This window comes from Tiliqua scincoides, chromosome 6, assembly GCF_035046505.1.
Source record: "Tiliqua scincoides isolate rTilSci1 chromosome 6, rTilSci1.hap2, whole genome shotgun sequence".
NCBI lineage: Eukaryota > Metazoa > Chordata > Lepidosauria > Squamata > Scincidae > Tiliqua > Tiliqua scincoides.
Window position 1 is genome coordinate 51,557,536 of NC_089826.1, and position 18,596 is coordinate 51,576,131.

Consider the following 18,596-nt stretch of genomic DNA (forward strand, 5'->3'; position numbering starts at 1 on the left):
TCTGCTTACAGAACTTGCACTCCATCAGCACAAGGCCAGCCTGCCAGTCATGGATGCACTCTGGAGCCTTTGGAACTTACCATGGCAGATAAGTGGGTGCAGGGGCAGCTCTAGCACATTACTGGGGAAGACTGGGGTGAGAACTGGGTATGTCAAGGGTGGGCTGGGAGCAGATATTGGTGGCAGCAACAGCACTGACATCCTGTGCTCCTGGCTTGGGCTCAACATGCTCAGATTTATGCCAGCCAAAGAGCTGGTGCAGATCCAAGTAGGAAACAGAGGCCTCCTCAAGGTAAGGGAAAATTTGTTCCCTTACTTCCCGACTGTGTTGCAACTGCATTGGCTCTGGAAATCTGGATAGGATTGGATCCTTTTATGTAAAATATAGCTCTATGATTTCTGAAGTTAACAGTCCAATCCTATCCTTTTCCCTGCAATAGCATGTGGTTGTGCCAAAATGGGCTGCTGTGTAGCTATGGGGGGCAGATTGGGAGGTTTGGGAGAGAAAGGGGAAAATATGCCAGCTGTTTAGCTCTTTAACTGGCACAAGTATGAAGAGACAAAGGGGTGTACTAGCTGCTATCAGAGTGGATAGCATCTGGTGTCACCCGCATCAGTTACCACCCCCTCCCACCTCCATCATGTCCCCAATCCTCCCCTTTTCATCCTCCCCCACCCTTTTCTGTCCCCCCTCCAATATACCTGAGTTGGTGGACACTCCTGCCCCCACTGTCGTCTGCTGGGTCTCTGCAACCTCTTTGATGCTGGACCAAAAGCACGTGGCTCTGCATGCTTCTGGTAGGTCATTTATAAGAACATAAGAACATAAGAACAGCCCCACTGGATCAGGCCATAGGCCCATCTAGTCCAGCTTCCTGTATCTCACAGCAGCCCACCAAATGCCCCAGGGAGCACACCAGATAACAAGAGACCTCATCCTGGTGCCCTCCCCTACATCTGGCATTCTGACTTAACCCATTTCTAAAATCAGGAGGTTGCGCATACACAGCTAACTTTATGTTAGCCATAAAGTATGTCCCACCACTGGAATGCTAGTTCTGACAGTGGTGACAGAATAGGATTGGACCACTACTGATAGCTACAACCTTGTGTCCTAAGCTACAATCCTATACACACTTATATGAAAGTAAGTCCCATGAAATTCAATGGGACCTACCTCTGAGTAGACATTCATAGGATTTTGCTGTAAAATAGATTAGTTGTAGGGAAATTATAGAGGAATTTTCCCCATCCTTGCTGAAAAAGGCATCAGACACAGCATTTAGCGTCTAACCATTCTATTTCTAGTGTGTCCCAGCAACCACCATTCTAAGACATGACATACAGAGGTGTCATGTGCAGTCTTTATCTCAGAAAATAAAGTGATGACTGGGTGCCATGGGAAGTATATTTAGCAGGGAAAGAGTAACTGTCTCCACTCCATTGGGACATCTTTTCCAGTGGGACATCTTTTCCAGTGGCTATTGCTGGTGTTTCTTCTCCTGCATCGCTTCTTGGACTGTAAGCCTTTTGGGGACAAGAAAGCATTTACTGATTTATTTTGCTATGTAAACCTAGTTTTTGTTGAAAGGTGGTATGCAAATATTCTAAATAATAATTAATGTTCCTGTTTTGCAGGACTGGTACAGTGGAGCTGTTTTTCTGCAGATTTTATATTATATTATTATTATTATTAGCAATTAGAAGCAATTAGTGGTGCTGTCTCAAAACCTCCCCCCTATTTTTACAGATACTTTTGTGTTTAGAGAAAATAAGGGAGGGTGGTTTTAAGGTGCTGTCACAGCAAGTCTATGAAAATATCTTGCAATTTTTGAGTGGGGGTAAATTTACAAATCAATGTAGTCTTACTGGACAAAGCAATTCCTAAGCAAGTGGAGGTGGCAGCAGTGGAACTCCAAGCATTGCTGGTCTTCACCATAGCTCCTGCCAGTCACTATTCCCCCACCCCAAATGCACCAGGGAAAAAATGGACCTTAGTAGCCCAACATTTATTCCCCAAAATGAAAAAGGAAACGAGATGATGCAAGAACACCCATCATTTCCTGGTGCATTGGGGGGGGGGGAACAATTGTAGTCAACCAAAGTCAACTGCCTAAGAACAGTCATGCTTAAAGCATGGCTGTTACTACTACTGATCACCAAAGTAGGTCATCTTTGTCAAAGAAGAATAATCAATTGGCAAGCTCCCCACAGGTCCTTGTACCCCAAAATGATGGAATTTTGTGGACTCCTCCACAAAATGACCTAGAGTTATGACCTCTAAGACCTGGAAGGTCCTCACAGTAGCTGAGGATTCACCACCTATTTTATCTGATGAATATTCAGGGTTTGGCCATGCAGATATTCAGGGCTAGCCCTGTGTAACAAATTAATGAATGAATAACAGAATAAGACGCCCTTCGGATTTTATTGTTCACCCAGTGCAGTGAAACTGTACTGCAAAAGGAATCGTTTTTACAGTGGAACACACGGAAACTAAACACACACCATTTGACAGTCAGGAGGAGGAAAAGGCAGACATAGGAGAGGCAGCAGATGCTGTAAACTAGGGGTCTTCAAACCCCGGCCCGGGGGCCAGATGCGGCCCACAGGGAACCTCTATCCAGCCCGTGGCCATCCTTTCATCCCCTGAAAGCCTCTAGCTCACTTGGCCAGACATGACTGGAACTATGCTCTGGTTGTGTCTGGAGGGTGTTCAAGGGCCAGCGAGGTTGAATGAATGAGCCATTCATTCATGTATTCACTCATCTAAGTTCCATCTCTAATTTATTTAAATAAATTTTATATTTAAATTTTTTTCCCGGCCCTCAACACCATGCCAGATATTTGATGCGGCCCTCTGGCCAAAAAGGGGAGACCCCTGCTGTAAACCAATATAGGTTGATTTTGTGGAGGCCCATAATGCATGGGTAACTGGAGCACAAGCATAGTAGCCTCTAGTGATAGAGACTGGGGTATAACTGAAGACTTCCTCCCTGGGTTTACTGATTCTGTCATCTTTCAAGAAACAATTACAATATTTTCGAAAGATGACAAATAGAAAATTGCGGTGGGAAATGGATGGCCACAGTGACAGCCCTGAGAGTGTAGGTCACAAGGAAGAAGACCAGTAGAAGCCCTACCATTAGCTCTGATAATTTAATAATAATGACAATAATAAAAAGTTTGCCCTGGATTTTTTTTCTCTTCCAGCAAAAGCATTATTCAAGGGAGACTGACAGAATTAGAGTATAGTCTTGACAGATGAAACTAATGTTCAAAATATTTTAACAGCTGTGACCTCCAGCCATTGGGAGGCTCTTTCATCAGAAAGAAAAACACAGAAGAATAAAATCTGGACACGTATTAAAAACTTTTTAACAGAATATTTAATGACATGACTTGCAGGTAGAGAAACAAAAACCCTGAAACAAGAAGGTTCAAAAGCAAAGCTGAAACATGCCCATTAGCATGCCATGCTTGCCCTCAAGATTAAGGCAGGAAAGAACAGATATTGCTCTAAATTACAGTTAGAGGGTTCTTGGGGTTGAAAAAGTTCAAATATCCAAGCCCTGCTATAATTATTTGGGATCCAGTTCCATATCACTGTCAGTCGTAGCCCTTATGCTTCTTTCACCACATAAATCTAAGCAAATGGGAAAACTGGACAAAGGAACAATCCGATATGAACAAGGGACCAATCCGATATCTGTTCACAGAATGAGAATCACTGTTATTTTATTCATGCTTTTCTGAGATGGATGAAAGCATATTGACAAAGTCTTTGTTATACTCTTTTAAGAAGACTGGGCCCTTTATTAGGGGGAGGAAAGGCCATAGGGGCAATTGACCTGAACCTCACACAATGGAAATCACCAGAGCAGACCTGATCACCACCACCACCCCCATTTCTGGGCTGGGCAAGCCACCTCCACCTACCCTTGCATTAATGCACATGAATCCAGGAAACACTCTAGGACAGTGATTCCCAAACTTTTTAAAGTCCCTAGAGGCTGCTTCCTGATTTATAAATGCCTAGGAGTGTGGCTATAATGGTGATTGGCCAGCAGTGCTCCTTCCAAGTAGCAGCTTGTTTAACCTTTGAAGCACATAGCTTAATCTGTCCTGTCAGTTGTGTGAACCACCAAAAATTGGATCATGACCCACTGGTGGGTCCTGGACCCACAGTTTGGGAATTGCTGTTCTAGGTTTTTACTTTCCTCTCCACACATATCTGCTTTTCTCTCCCTGTTTTAAAAAAAAAAAAATTATTAACTAGCGAGAAGAGGCAGAGGCAATAAGGGAGGGTGGGGGCAGACTGTCTGAGTAATTGAAGTCTGGATGTCTGAGGTAATTGAAATGGTGGGTAGGTGTGGGGTCCTTTTAGAGTGCCCTCAGCAACACTGCATCAACCCACTACCCAGATTTGTTTTTTGGAATTTAAAAAAATCTTACAGTTGATTTGTGGGCAGGTTATTAAATACATTTACTACAGCCACAGAGTATGTTCTATAAAGTGCGCTGAATGAATCCATACTGCAATCAAGGTTGACCCTCTCCACAGTTGACTTGGCTATGAACAATAATCTTTTCAGAATGGTAGCACAGCTGTAAAGCAAGCACATTCCGTTAGAAGCTGGGGCTGCTTTCTGGTACAATAGGGATTATGATATATGGCTTCACATTAGCAGTTTTAAATATAATTTATGGCAGAATCTTTGACTTGGCAATAAATGTCCTTATTGAAGACATCACTTCCTTCTTCCCAACATTTGTTGTCATGAACTGATGCTTAGTAATACCGAGATAAATGCCCTCATGAATAAAACCCATAAACTCTTAAGGTCAAAACCCTAGAATTAAAAACACATCCACACAATCCAGTACAGAATGCCAGCTGTATAATATTATTGCTGATTGTCCAACCTCCAATTCAAATGTATTGTAAAAACACTGCTATTAGCTACAAGTGATTTAGATGGAAGATATTCAGAAAAAAACCCTTCCTTAGATTATCTGTTGCATTGTTTTGTTCAATGCAAGCTATACAAAAAAAAAAAGAGAACTAGTTAGTAGATGGAGTTCTGCAAACAAAGTTCTGCATGTGAAGTTGTTCCCCTTGCCTATTAAAATCCTAAAGATTAGATTCATGTAATATGGTGCACCCTTTAAACTACTGCCCATGGTGGATTGACATCACATGACAAGCTATTGCCACGCCCCAGGATGCTATGCAGATCAGGTCATTACTTTCAAGTCACTGCATGTAATTTGATTGGTGAGCTAGAACATTCAAACAGTTTGTCTCATGAAGAGCAGCTGCACTATGGGGTCATTCAAAGTAGTGACTGACTATGAGGTGGCCACATCATGGGCACCAGTCAGCAACTACAGTAGAGGCAAAATGTTGCCACCAGAGTGTTCCACAGACCATAACGTGTTACTCAGATTCTGCCAGCATTATATTGGCTTCCAATCTTTTTCTGGACTCAGGTGATTGCTATTACCTTTCAAGTCCAATAAGGTTTGAGCTCTGTATAGAAGAACTGTATACCACCAGATGATTTCACCTGCTTACTGAGATGTTCTGAACAAGCTCTACTCTACATGCTATCACTAATGGAGGCTTAACTGGCATGCATATGAATCAAGACCTTTTTGAAGTGGCTCCCAGATTCTTCAACTCCCTGCCATAGGGTTTTATGGAGGGGTCCTCTGTCAATGCTGTTTTAATGCTGCACTTTGGTATTTTATTGTCCATCATTGTGGTTTTTATCATAAATGTTCTGCTTTTGACTGTTTAATGGTGATTTTTTAGTGTTTATGTCAGCTACTTTAGAGCTTCTGCAAAAGCGGGTTACAAATTGAAACTGAAATTGAAATAAGAAAAAAAAAACATCTTGATACAGATATTTCAAGGTTTATGATATTAAAGAGTGGGCAGTTTCTTATTTCACAGGCCATGCAGTACCAAAAAGCCTATGTATTCATGTGTGCGCTCTCTCTCGGTCGCTCTCTCTCCAATGAACCATGCACCCTGTTCTATATGCCACATGGCAGCATTCCTCAAACTGAGGGTCAATTTGACCCACTGGATGGGTCACGAGCCAATTTCACAAGCCAATATATTTGACTTGATTCTACCATGTTAGCGAGGCTAAGTCTTATTCTTCTTGAGCAACTTCCACCCAATCAAATGATATCATCCTTTGGAAACTGAGGGAATTTTCAAAAGTAGTTTTTGAAGATCGTGTTAAAAGGATGTTAAGAACCTCCTGAGCAGTGGCATAGCTAGCGGGGGTTGGGTGGGCCACATGGGTGCCACCCTCTGAGGTGGTGACACCACTAGTGACCAAAATTGCAAAAATCAAGGTTGTTAGGAATACTACCATCTTGTTATATATCATTCAATGTGTAATTTACAGCAGAATGCAATGAAACAAACAGGAGTGAAATATGTGTTTTTAATCCAGGAGATAGTACTATCTATTTTGCTTTGTTAAAATACTTTAAAAGAAACAGATAAAATAGTCAAAAGTAGCACTAAGTGCCTCTGACTAAAAAATGTCAAAATAAATGTGATTAGCTAGCAGCAGCATGTAAAAGTGCTAGAGGTTATATTTGGGGAACCTTGCCATATATGATTTATTGGGAAAACTTCAAAAGCCACTTGTGCATTGAAAAAAAAAAGTTGGGTAATGTAACACTCAGAACTCAACCTACATAAGTTCAAAAAAAAAGAAAGAAAGAAAAGCTACCAAACACATCTGCAACCCTCCAGCTATTTAAAATAAAATAATACAGAAATGCTCATTTCTGCATCATTCCCTATCTGTTGACTCCACATTGTTCCCCAGATAGCTGATCATCTTGCCAAGAAGGGAGTGAGATAGGAAACTGCTCTCTGTTTTGTGTATTTGCACTCTTTTGCAGATAGGAAAATAGAGCAAACAGAAAACTGTGTTCAGCTCAGTGACACGTAGTAAGTCAAGCATCAACTCCCAACTTCTCATCTTTAACCCTAATTCCTGTTCAAGCACCTAAATGGCTCATTTACTGCCCAATCCTAACCCCTACCATTGGCACCAATGCAGCCATGCTGGCAGAGTGCAGGCTGCATCCAATGGTGGGGGGAACAATTAGACAGTCAGCTGGAGGTATTTTTTACACATGCCCCTAGTAAGCTGCCAGATCACCTATGGGTCTCCTCAGATTTATGCCAATCATTTTGCTGGTGTATGTCCTAGGAAAGAAAATGGATGAAGTGGTCTGGGAAAGAGGGGATAGGAGGGTATACTGGTGGTACCAAAATCTTCTCTATCCCTTTCCTCTTCCCGCCCCCCAAATCCCCCTGCCCACAACTCGGCTCCACTCCCAATTTACCAGCATCAATGGAGTCGCTACTGTGCATGCCACAAAGCAAGGGCAGGGCAGGTAGAAAGGAGGTGTGGCAGGAGAGGGAGGGGGCAGGAGAAGGGAAGGACCAGCGGAACTCTGCTCCACTAGATCCTTAGGCCCGTGTGCCACCATGCAGTCTCACATGGGACTCTCAGATTCTGTGGCAGCTCCAAAGCTGCTGTAGAATCGACTAGCCCCATTGTGGGGCTGCTTCCCTTACCCAGGGGAAGGGGATGAAAGTCATCATGGGCTGCCTGGTTGGCTCAGGATGCTGCAGTAGCCATTTTGCTGCTGTGGCAGCACCGCGCTCAGGGAAGTTCAGGATTGGGTTGTAACTTCCCGTTCCTATTGGGGACCTGCACTGCTGGGACTAGTGTTCTGGCATTGCAAGACCCTTTAAGATGGTTGAAAGTTGGGCCACCATAGAACTCTTCTGGGCTGCTTCCACAAGGTGAGTCAGCACACAGGACTCTGGATCTGGCCCGTAGATCTCTCTAAATATTGTGTACAATAAAAGAGGTCACTGTAGCTGTGTTGAGTTTTTGCTTTGAAAGAAGTGGAGGAAAAGGGACCTTTTGTAGTTCCCAGTTGTTGTGATTAGAGCCAAGCAATACACCAGTCATGAATGAAAAATTGTAAATGAGATTGCCAGAATATTTTGCCTCTTGTACTGTTCCTCCTCCCCCTCCCCCTGGCTGCACTGGATGAGAAATCTGTTTTATGTGCCATGTGAATCTTATTTAGCCCCAGAAAGATTATTTGAATTATGTTTGTTTGACACTTTGTGCTGACATTAAAGCAACATGAGTAACATAGCCACATTATAGTTTTATCCCCAGCAGGATTTTCTACAAAGTTGTGTCCCACTGAAAGTAAATGAAAGAGAAAGCATTTGATAAAAGCATTTCTGTCATTGAAATGAGAAGTATGGAGGATCCTCAAGCTATAGTATCTTACCCCATAAGCTGTCAAGGATATATTTTAAGACACATTGCGTATTAGTATTCATATCTGATTAGATGATTCTAAGAAAGTTTTAAGAAACCTGTCTGAGAAACCACAGGATATGGATATGATTTGGTTTTCAATGTGGAGCCAGGAAATACCCCCTGTAGAGCCAGGCACAGTGGTGTAACATTAAGTTTGGAAGTTCAGGATCTTGCCATAACAGTTCATAGTCACACCCCACTAAAACTATACAACTACAACAACAAAAACATTAACTATGTTAACGTCTTCATTAACATAGCAACATTTGTTCCCTTGCCCCAGGGTAAGCCTGCGCCAGCCTACTGGGTCTGCTCAAACCTATGTGGATTTTATAGCTGGTGCAAGTCCATGTGGATCTGGGTAGGGAAACTGAGGTCAGGAAGGGGCTTAGGATATCAGCATGTGCCATTGCCACTGATACCTCTCCCTTTTCAGCCCCAATCCAACCTCTTCCCTGCCCCATCTCCTTCCTCCCCTTCCCCATCCCATTCTGCCCCCTCCATGCCCCTGCAGTAACTTACCAGTGCCAATGTGTGTCCCTGGTCTGCTGGCATGCTTGTTGCCTTTTGTGACAGCCATAAAAGGCCTTACACCACAAGAACAAGCATTCTGGCAGCACAAGGCCTGGATAGGATTGGGTAATTAACGAAACATAAGCACAATCCTATCTCTCAGCTCTCGGAAAAGACAAAGGTTAAAAGAAGAGTAACATATGCCCCTAGAAAAAATTTTCACTTTGCTTCCAGCTGAATTCTTCAAAAAAAATTTCAAAGATAGCACCAGAGCACTCCTGATGATGACATCACCACTCCTGCTGCCGAAGAAATCTTGGAGCTGAGCTCCCCACCCTGATCTCTCTTAACTATACCCCTGGCCAGCAGCAAAAAGAAGATATATGCACCAAAAGCCACCTCACCTTTTCTTTTACTGCTGGCACACTGGGAGAAAAACGGGAGAAGGGAGCCTTAAAAAAAAAATGGCTCCTCGTATTTTTTGTGTCCTTGCCACAGCAGTTTTTATAATGCTGTCCAGCTCTCTCTATTGTCATTCACTCACTCTTGCTATTCCTACTGATCTTACTACTGTAAATAAAGGTAAAGGTTGAATGTATTTTTGAAGGATTGGGAGCTGGCAGCCTGAAATTTGCTCAGAAAATAATAGAGACATTTTTCCCTAATTTGAGAAGGGGGAGAAATTCAGATAATTTCCACATCGATATAAGATTAGTTTTTCCATGTTGTCTGTCACAACAAAGAAAGCTACCTGCTTTGGGGATTCCACTGGCTGGGGATTAAGAGTCAAAAGGCATGGTATTGGGATTCAAAAGCTTCCCTTAATAAGGAAGACCCTGTGAAAAGGACTCCAAAGAGGAGTCTTAATTCCAGAGGTAGGGAATTCCACAAATGGGGCGCCACCACTGAGAAGGCCCCATTTCTTGCTGCCGCCCCCCACACCTCTACTGGTGGCAGCACAGTTAGGAAGCCCCCCCCCCATGACTTGAGAGGATGAGTACAAATAGATTGCAAGGGGGAACCATTACCCAGTTGCTCAAGAGGTTGGCAACCTGAAACTGCAAGATGCAAACACTTTTTCACTGTACTTTTGTGACAATGTCAAAGAATCATGATAAGAAGACTTCCAGGTCACTTCCTTAACTTCAAGCCCTTACTTCAATTCCTCTTTGTTCTGAAGTATAACTCTCCACACCGCACAGCACTAAGCTCTATATTTTTATATGCTAGAATCTGCTAGCAGGTACTGTACGTTTTTTGAAGATGAAAGAGATTGACATGAAACCGGCTCTCACACACGGTTTGAGACTTTGATGACACTCACAGGCTCTTCAGGGTTTTACCTTGGCTCCCAAGCTGTGACAATTCTGATAAATGACTTTTTAAATCACTGCAGCACTAAAACCAAAGTGAGATTTGGCACTGATGAACTGGAGGACTGGGGTTGGAAATATATTTGAAGCCACCTCACCTGCAATACTCGGAACCAGTTCAAATTAGACAGTTCTTAGAATGCATCAATGGAAATTGACAGACCAGTTTCACAAGAAGTCATGACAGTATAATGACATGGTGCTATGCAAATAGTTTTGACAAGAGTGTCTTTGTAAATAAAGGCAAGGCTCAACTGGAGTGGTGCAAAAGTTTGAGGATCACTGAGATCTGCTTCACACACTACATGGGATAGCTGTGACCTTCCAGGTCCAGTTCACGTGCCCCTGATATAAAGTAGAATTCAGGACAGTAAACAATGGGTGCTGCAAGATGTATCCCTTAAAGCAGAGGTCTCCAAACCCCGGCCCAGATGCAGCCCACAGCAAGCCTCTTTCCGGCCCATAGCCAACCTCTTGTCCCCTGAAAGCCTCTGGCCCACTCAACTGAACATGACCAGAACTGTGCTCTGATTGTGTCTGGAGGATGTTCTGAGGGCCAGAGAGGTTGAACGAATGAGCCCATTCATTCATTCATTTATTCACTCATCTAAGTTCCATCTCTAATTTATTTATTTAAATTTTATATTTAATTTTTTTCCGGCCCTCCACACCACGCCAGATATTTGATGCGGCCCTCTGGTCAAAAAGTTTGGAGACCCCTGCCTTAAAGTGTTTCCCGGGGAGGAGCAAGATGTACAATGCATAAAAGATAGGAGTCAAGAATTCTAGAGATTAAATATGATGTGGCTCCAAGTGTTTATCATGTGAGAAACTGTTGCCAAGAGATAAAGCCCAAGATCTAGTTCCAGACTAGATTAAGGAGCACTGAAGAGTTGTATTTTTCAGCGGACATTTAGCACTTCAGGAAACTAAAGGGCAAGCACATGTAATGATGATAAATTGAAGAAAATATTCAATTAACAAACTGGAGATGAAATGCAGCAGTGAGCTCTCTGAAATACACAAACTACCAAGCCATCTTCAGTCTAATAAAGGCCTGTGTGGGCATCTTCTACAAGCAGAAATATGCCCATACTTACTAATCCTATAAGATGTGCTCTAAAAATAATTGTCTCCTGTTAGTATATTTCTGTATAATTGTGTTATGGATAGACTGGTTCTTCCAGATATACAGTAGGGACATCTCTTAGACAGAAATTCTAGGCTTAATCAAAGAAATTAAGAGCACAATCCTGAACACGCCCTGGGCCAATGCAAGTCCCTTGTGCTGGCCGATCATCATCTTCACAAAAGTGCCGTAAAGCACTTTCATGCTGATTTTGGAGCAAGGAGGCTGATTTGGGACCTGCTCAGCTGGGGCAATAGGTAAGCCCATGCCAGCTGAGCTCGGCTGGTGCAGGGTCTTGGGGGGTGTGGCCAATCCTGGCCAGGTCTCAACCCTGCTATGAATACAGGGCAGGCCCCCTGGCCTACCTGCTCCAGGGCAGGTTAGGATTGGGCTGTAAGGCTAATAATATGGACACTGCACCACAGCAGAAGCCTCCAGAGCTGTTTAGCTAGGCTCCCTCAGGGAACATTCACACCTCCTGTGAATTAATGCAAGGTTTGAATTTTTTAGCTGTAGTTCCAGGAACCATTATCAGTTCTTCAGGGAGACACATACACATCCTTCACTAAACCTCTTCCTTGGAAAGATCTCACTGCTTTAGCAAGTTTCTGTAACACTGGTAGGTTTCAGTTTCCATATAACTCAATGATCTGGTATGCACTGAAAGAACATCTAAACACAGGGTATACCTGAGAGTGCCATTCAGTTCTTCTTTGACCATTAAAATTTACATTGTTTGGGTTAATAGTCCACAGTCTAACAAAAGTTCTTACCTACGGGGGTAGGCATTCTCAAAAAGACTTAACCAATGGCAATCTAGCAATAGCTAGAGCAGTGAATCTCAAACTTTTACCACAGGGATCCACTTTTTAGAATGAGAATCTCTCAGGACCCACCGGAAATGATGTCATGACCGGAAGTGATATCATCAAGCAGGAACATTTGTAACAATCCTAGACTGCAATCCTACCCACACTTACCCAGGAGTAAGTCCCATTTACTATCACTGTTAAAAGAATATACATAGTAGCTTGTTCAAAGTACAGGTCTGTAACATTTCCCCAAATGCAGTCACATATCATGGTAGCACCAAGTCTACTATATTGAAAATAAAATATGGAAATGACCCACCTGAAATTGGCTCACGACCTAGCTAGTGGGTCCCAACCCATGGTTTGAGAAACACTGCTCTAGAGTCTAATAACTTATAAATACTGACAAAGGAAGTTGTTTTCCAATTAACTCTAATTCTTCTTTTTCAGTATTGTTATGCAGATTCTGTATCTGGATTAAAGTATTCTTGAGAAAGGGTAGCCAGAAGGCAGATCAGGAACTAGTGGTAGATTATTGGATGATTTGTTTCATGGTTTAGTTCAACAACATTTGTGAGACTCAGAAAACTGCCTGAGCAGATGTGTGAGGTAAGGGATAACTATTCCTTGGAGGCAACACGTCAGGAAATTTATTGTTTAAAGACTTCTTCTGATCTGCATAATCATATTTCCAGTAGAGAGGTAATTAGCTTAGATACACGTGGGAGATGTCTTTTATGAAAGAAATACAACAGAATTAAAAATTTGATAATTTAGTCTGATTTCCTTCTCTAGAAATCATTTATACTTATGATAGTATATTTTTTCTCTCTAAACAACATAATTTGTAATGTGCAGTAAACATGCCCTTTTTAAACAAAGAATTCAAAGAAAGTCCTCATCACTTCTGTCATCACAAAGAAATACCTGACTATCTCAGAGGAACATCCAAACCCACATAAAATGCACTGCTAATAATTTTAATGGCTGCAACTGCATCTTACCACCTGCCATTTATCTCCGTTAACAGGAATTATGAAATGTAATTGAAGACATTGGCTTATAGCAGTGGTTCCCGAACTAGTGCGTCATGACCCACCAGCCAGGGAAGCACTTAGGTTTGGCCCCTTAAGGCAGTGTTTCTCAAACTGTGGGTCGGGACCTATTAGGTGGGTCACAAGCCAATTTCAGGTGGGTCCCCACTCATTTCAATATTTTATTTTTAATATATTCAGTCCTTCAGTTGCCAGTATAAGGATAGATAAGGGATCCAGAGGCATCTGACTGAAGGAGAATATAGTCTGTAAAGAAGCAAGGGTGCTGGTCAAATTCCCCACATTTCTAGAATCCATTAGTTTAAAAATCACGCCTGATAAGAAAACTGATTGGATGTGTATTGCACCATCTCTCTCTCTCTCTCTCTCTCTCTCTCTCTCTCTCTCTATCATACACACCCTTATCTCTAGTGGCAATCATACTGCTCCTGGACAACATGGCGTTACTAACAGTCCAGTCCTATCCTGGCCCTGCCCATAGTGGTTAGTGGTGTTGACACATCCTCTGCTGCATGCTATAGGCCAGCTGGGAATCAGGAAAAAATGAAGAGAAGAAACTTTCTTATTTACCTACTCTGCCAAGCCATAGTCCCCAATGGGTCTACTCAGATCTGCCCCAGCTCTTGGACTGGTGTAAATCCGAGTGGGTCTGGGGAGTAATGTCAAGGCCAGGCCAGAGGCATGGATATTGGTGGCAGTACTGCTGCCGATATCCACCTCCAGTCACCTCCCCCAACACAGCCCCAGCTGGCCTGATCCCCACCAATCTCCCCCAGAATGCCTGGAACACCCCCTGCAAACTTACCTGCTCCACCAGGGGTGCTCCATTGGCCTGGCCCAGGGCTGCCAGTCATTCATGATGGTGTGCCCAGCCTACACACCACTGTTGCAGCTGCAGCACCAGTGGTCCCAATCTTGTGCAGACAGAACACATTATTATCTTTTTTTGCTCTGAACACTTCATGTCAATGCTGATTTTATTGTTTGTTACCGTACTATTATCCTCCTGCCTCATTGTCCCAAAATGCTGACCAATGATTTCTTCTCCCTCACTTCCCATTCTGTTGCTATTACAATTTGTCCATACAATTGCTGCAGACTGAATCACAGTGCTGTTCAAGGTCTCCTCAAGAGCTCTGTTCTTTTGTGCCATTAAGTGGATTAGTTCTGCTTTGCTTAGATTGACAGAGCTTCACTCTGCCCTTGATTTTTTCCACTTTCAGTGTTAGATGGTACTTGTTGTAATTATATATTGACATCGCTGTAATACTTTTTTCTGATCTAAGTTCCACCCTACAATTAGGGTGGAGTTGTAGCCCTTTGCAGAAAATTTTCGTCCATATCACGGTAAAGATTTAAGTATTCCATATAGAAAAAAAATCCTCTTGTTAAAAGGGAGCTAATTGTCAGAGGGTCTATGATAAATGCTTTACAAAAATGCATAGGAATGTTTATCTGCAATTTACAGATTAAACAGATTCCCTAGAAAGTAGAGCCTTAAAATTTTCTTTTAGTCTCATCACTTGATATGTTTTGTAAAAAGAGATGGAATGGCTCTCACAATTTCCTCCAGTGCTGAAAATACAAAATGTTTTGTGTGCCATTTATTGGGACATTGGTGGCACAGAGGGATCAGGTGCAGAGTAGGGATGGCCCAGTGAGATTTTGGTTGAGATTCAAGACAGCAGCATGATTGGAGTGCAACAGAAGCATGATTAGATGCCAGCTGGTCCAAAAATATCGTCAATCAGGTTAAGAGTCTGAAGAGGAGATTGGGAGGAGAATCTGAAGGCCAGACAAATGAGGAGGAACAAATCTGGAGGAGCAGGAAGTTGGATCAAGAGTCAAAAGGCATGTTATCATGTCTACAAGGGTGAAGGCACCAGGTAAATGCAAGAAAAAGTCAGGGAGAAAAGGTCTACAAAGCAAATATATGCAGAAAGCACAAGAGAATCCATGAACAGTCTCACTGGTACTTAGGTGACACCTGACTATGCCTGAATGTATTCATAGTTGGTTTGGACAACCAATATTCCAATCAGATTTTGGAAAGCATATGTACTCTGCTAGTGGACTGCAAAAGCCACAAGTAATATCTTTATTAAAGCTATCAGAGGAACACAAATTCTTAAGCAATTGTATCTAGATTGGAGTTTTCCTACTGGACCAAATGACTACCTATTTTAATTTTATTTTATGTTTTTGGTCTCTTTGTGCATTGAAACCCATCTATAGACCAGGATGGAATCTCAGGATGTCTATCAGTGTTCCACAGTGTACCAATGTCCCATTTCACATCATTACATGCTGATCTTGCTGGATGAGTCATTGCTGCTCAACAAGCCTGTGGACCACAAGATCTCAAGTGTCAAGATGTATGGGTTCTTTTGGGCAGGAAGTCTGTTATTACACATATGTATTAAATCCTGAATTTATATTCAGATGTTTAAAATAACTCACAGTAACCCTTCACTTTGAGGTTCACTTTTTCTTTTCTTTTAATTCCTTTTAAGTCTAAGCAGGAAAATTAAGCAGGTATTTCCACAAGAGTTGGAGATGTAGTCAAGACCTTATGCCACTTCAGCTGATCCTTAGCAAGAACTAATTTCTCCTGTTCTTCAATAGGAGTATGAATAAAAGACAGTTAAGAACAAAAAAAAATCTATGAATAAAACTGGACATTTAACCCTGTGGCATTTCTTTGATCACATTTCCAGAACTATTTGCAGACTAAAGGTATTTGTAGGTCAAATGTTTGAGTGGGCAGGGCTGAACTGGAAGCTTAGGAAAGCATTCTTATAACTTTCTATTGTTTGATTTGGGCACATACTATTTTAATATACTTGTCATGTTAATATGAATGGCAGTCCTTTTTTTCCTTCACTATGTCTACTTTGTCACTGGCCATCTCATAAAGTACCACATACAGAGCACAAACTGATGAAAATACATTTCCTGATGAGCTCCAAGGCTTGCAAACCATTTTTGGTTTCAAAATATGGATTTGAGCTTCTAGCCCCTTTCACTTCCTCACCAAGGCATGTAGAAGTTAGTTCTCCATGGTTCTGCCCCAGGCAACTCAGGGTGTGTGTGTGTGTGTGTGTGTGTGTGTGTGTGTGTGTGAGAGAGAGAGAGAGAGAGAGAGAGAGAGAGAGAGAGAGCATATTGCAACACTCTGACAGGAGGAAAATGATTGATCCAATTGGCCCTACCCATGTGGTTCACCCACACAGCAGCAGCATGCAATAAAAGCACAAAGAAAGGGCTCTTGTGTAGTTTTCTGAGAGTGCAAAGGGGCAGTGGCGTTGCTAGGAAGGTGCGGGGGTGCGGTCTGCACCAAGTGACACGCACAGGGGGTGACGCGCACTGGGGGTGACATGCTAAAATCGCGGTGGTGAGGAGTAGCCCCATCATATTATACACCGTTGGATGCAGAATTTACAGCAGAGTGCAATGCAAGAAACCAGAGTGAAATATCTCTTTTCTATCAAATGTTATGGCCAAACAACTGGAGAACAAAAAATGCATGGATTCCTATGAAAAGTGAAAATGAGCCATATCATGTGTTCATTCGCAAGTAGGCAAACTTGCCTTAGTCTGTTGGAAAGGGCAGCCTGAGAGGAATCCAACAACACTAGAATGGTCCTGATCCAATGAATGCAGCCCCCAAAAACACCTGAGAAGGAAGTTCCTCCCTCTAAGCAAATGAATGTACTAAGCCCTATGAAAAACAAAACTGGGCCTCAAGGTCGTGTTTACTCACTGGTAAGCAAACGTGCCTAGGCTGGTGTGGAGATCAGGTGAAGGAGAGTGCAAGGCTACCAGAATGGTCCTGATCCTATGCACCTGCAGCTAAACAAGTGCTCCAGAAGGTAGCCTCCCCCCACACACACACTAAAAAGGATCAAAACAGAGGCTTCAGTTGATAAGGTGAACATTTTTGAGATTTGCAAAGCCAGGTGGATCTTAACAGTGATCTGGTTTAAACAAAAGTTCTTAAATTGAACTGGGCACTGGGTAGGGCTGAAAACCTTACTGTTTTTGGAGAGGGGGGGGGGTGTTATTGCAGGCAGGCTACAGAGGAAATTCACTTGGTGGAACAGGGCTGGCTTCTGCTTATTTAATTATTTGTTTTACTTTAATTATTTACACTTATTTATTTTGATTTGCCTGATGATGTCACTTCCACCATGACACCACTTCTGGTGGGTCTTGGACAGATTGTCATTCTAAAAAGTGGGTCCCAGTGCTAAAAGTTTGAGAACTGCTACAATAAAGTGTTAGTAAGTTGACACAACCCTGGGGTGTGTGTGTGTGACACCACTAGTGACCAAAATCACTAAAATCATAATTTGGAAGAATAATACCATCATGTTATATATCAATCAATGCATAATTTCATGCAGAATGTGTTCTTTCTTTGTTCTATCAAAACGTAAAGCCAAAAAACCAGTGGGGGCGGAGTGATGGTACATCACCACGCCCACCACCTGGGCTGTTGCCCCGCCCACTACATGTGACGTGGGGGGGTGACGTGCTGGTATCCTGTACCAGGTGACGCGAACCCTAGTGACGCCACTGCAAAGGGGGGCTGCTTTAGCTACTTTCCACATATTTCAATTCCGTTTATTGAAGTGCAGTAAATGTGTCACCTGCAGCTAGAAATCAGTTGCTGAAATTGTAATGTTCCAACCTCATTATTGCATATTTGGAGGGCTCCTATTTTCTTTCTGCATTCTTACTGTGGTCTTTTATTATTACCTGCTATTTAGCTCTATTCTATTGGTTTTGTTATTCCCATGAATTTCTGCTCAACTCTTGTGAATGCCATCTGTTATATAGCTAGTGCATTAGTATTTATGTATTTACTTACTTGATTTATATCCCGCCTTTCTCACCAAAAGGCACCCAAGGTGGCTCACAACACATTAAAAATACTTAATAAATGATCTGGTAATCTTTTCCTATGGATTTTTATGGCATATTCACATTCTCTCTTGTCAAAGTGCAACTTAGACTCACTGAATAATTTTTTTCTGCGTACATGATTATATCTCTGGCATCTTGGCTTTTTCACATTTTGAAGGTTTCCATCACTGATCCAAATTCTGAGCTTAGAATAAGTAGACAAATAAATGGATATTTGACCTCTGTCACCTGTTTTTTCTGCATACAAGATCCAAAACTTAGCAATACTGTAGTTTATGTGTTTTATAGCTCAGTCCCAATGGGAGAGCCTGTGCCAAAACAGCCACTGTATCCCACATGGGCAGGAAGGCAGCTGGAGGTCTCCTTGTGGTAAGGGAACATTTGTTCCCTTACTTGGT

General features: G+C 42.4%; 1 protein-coding gene across 1 annotated transcript in view; it reads left to right on the plus strand.

Moving 5' to 3' along the window:
* The first annotated feature begins 226 nt into the window (after window positions 1-226).
* The window catches only part of ANXA10 (annexin A10), a 118,007-nt gene continuing 99,637 nt past the window's right edge, over window positions 227-18,596 (plus strand). Inside the window, exon 1 of the mRNA XM_066632897.1 lies at window positions 227-292. Within this exon, the coding sequence (XP_066488994.1) occupies window positions 227-292 (66 nt within the window). The remainder of the gene's footprint in view (window positions 293-18,596) is intronic.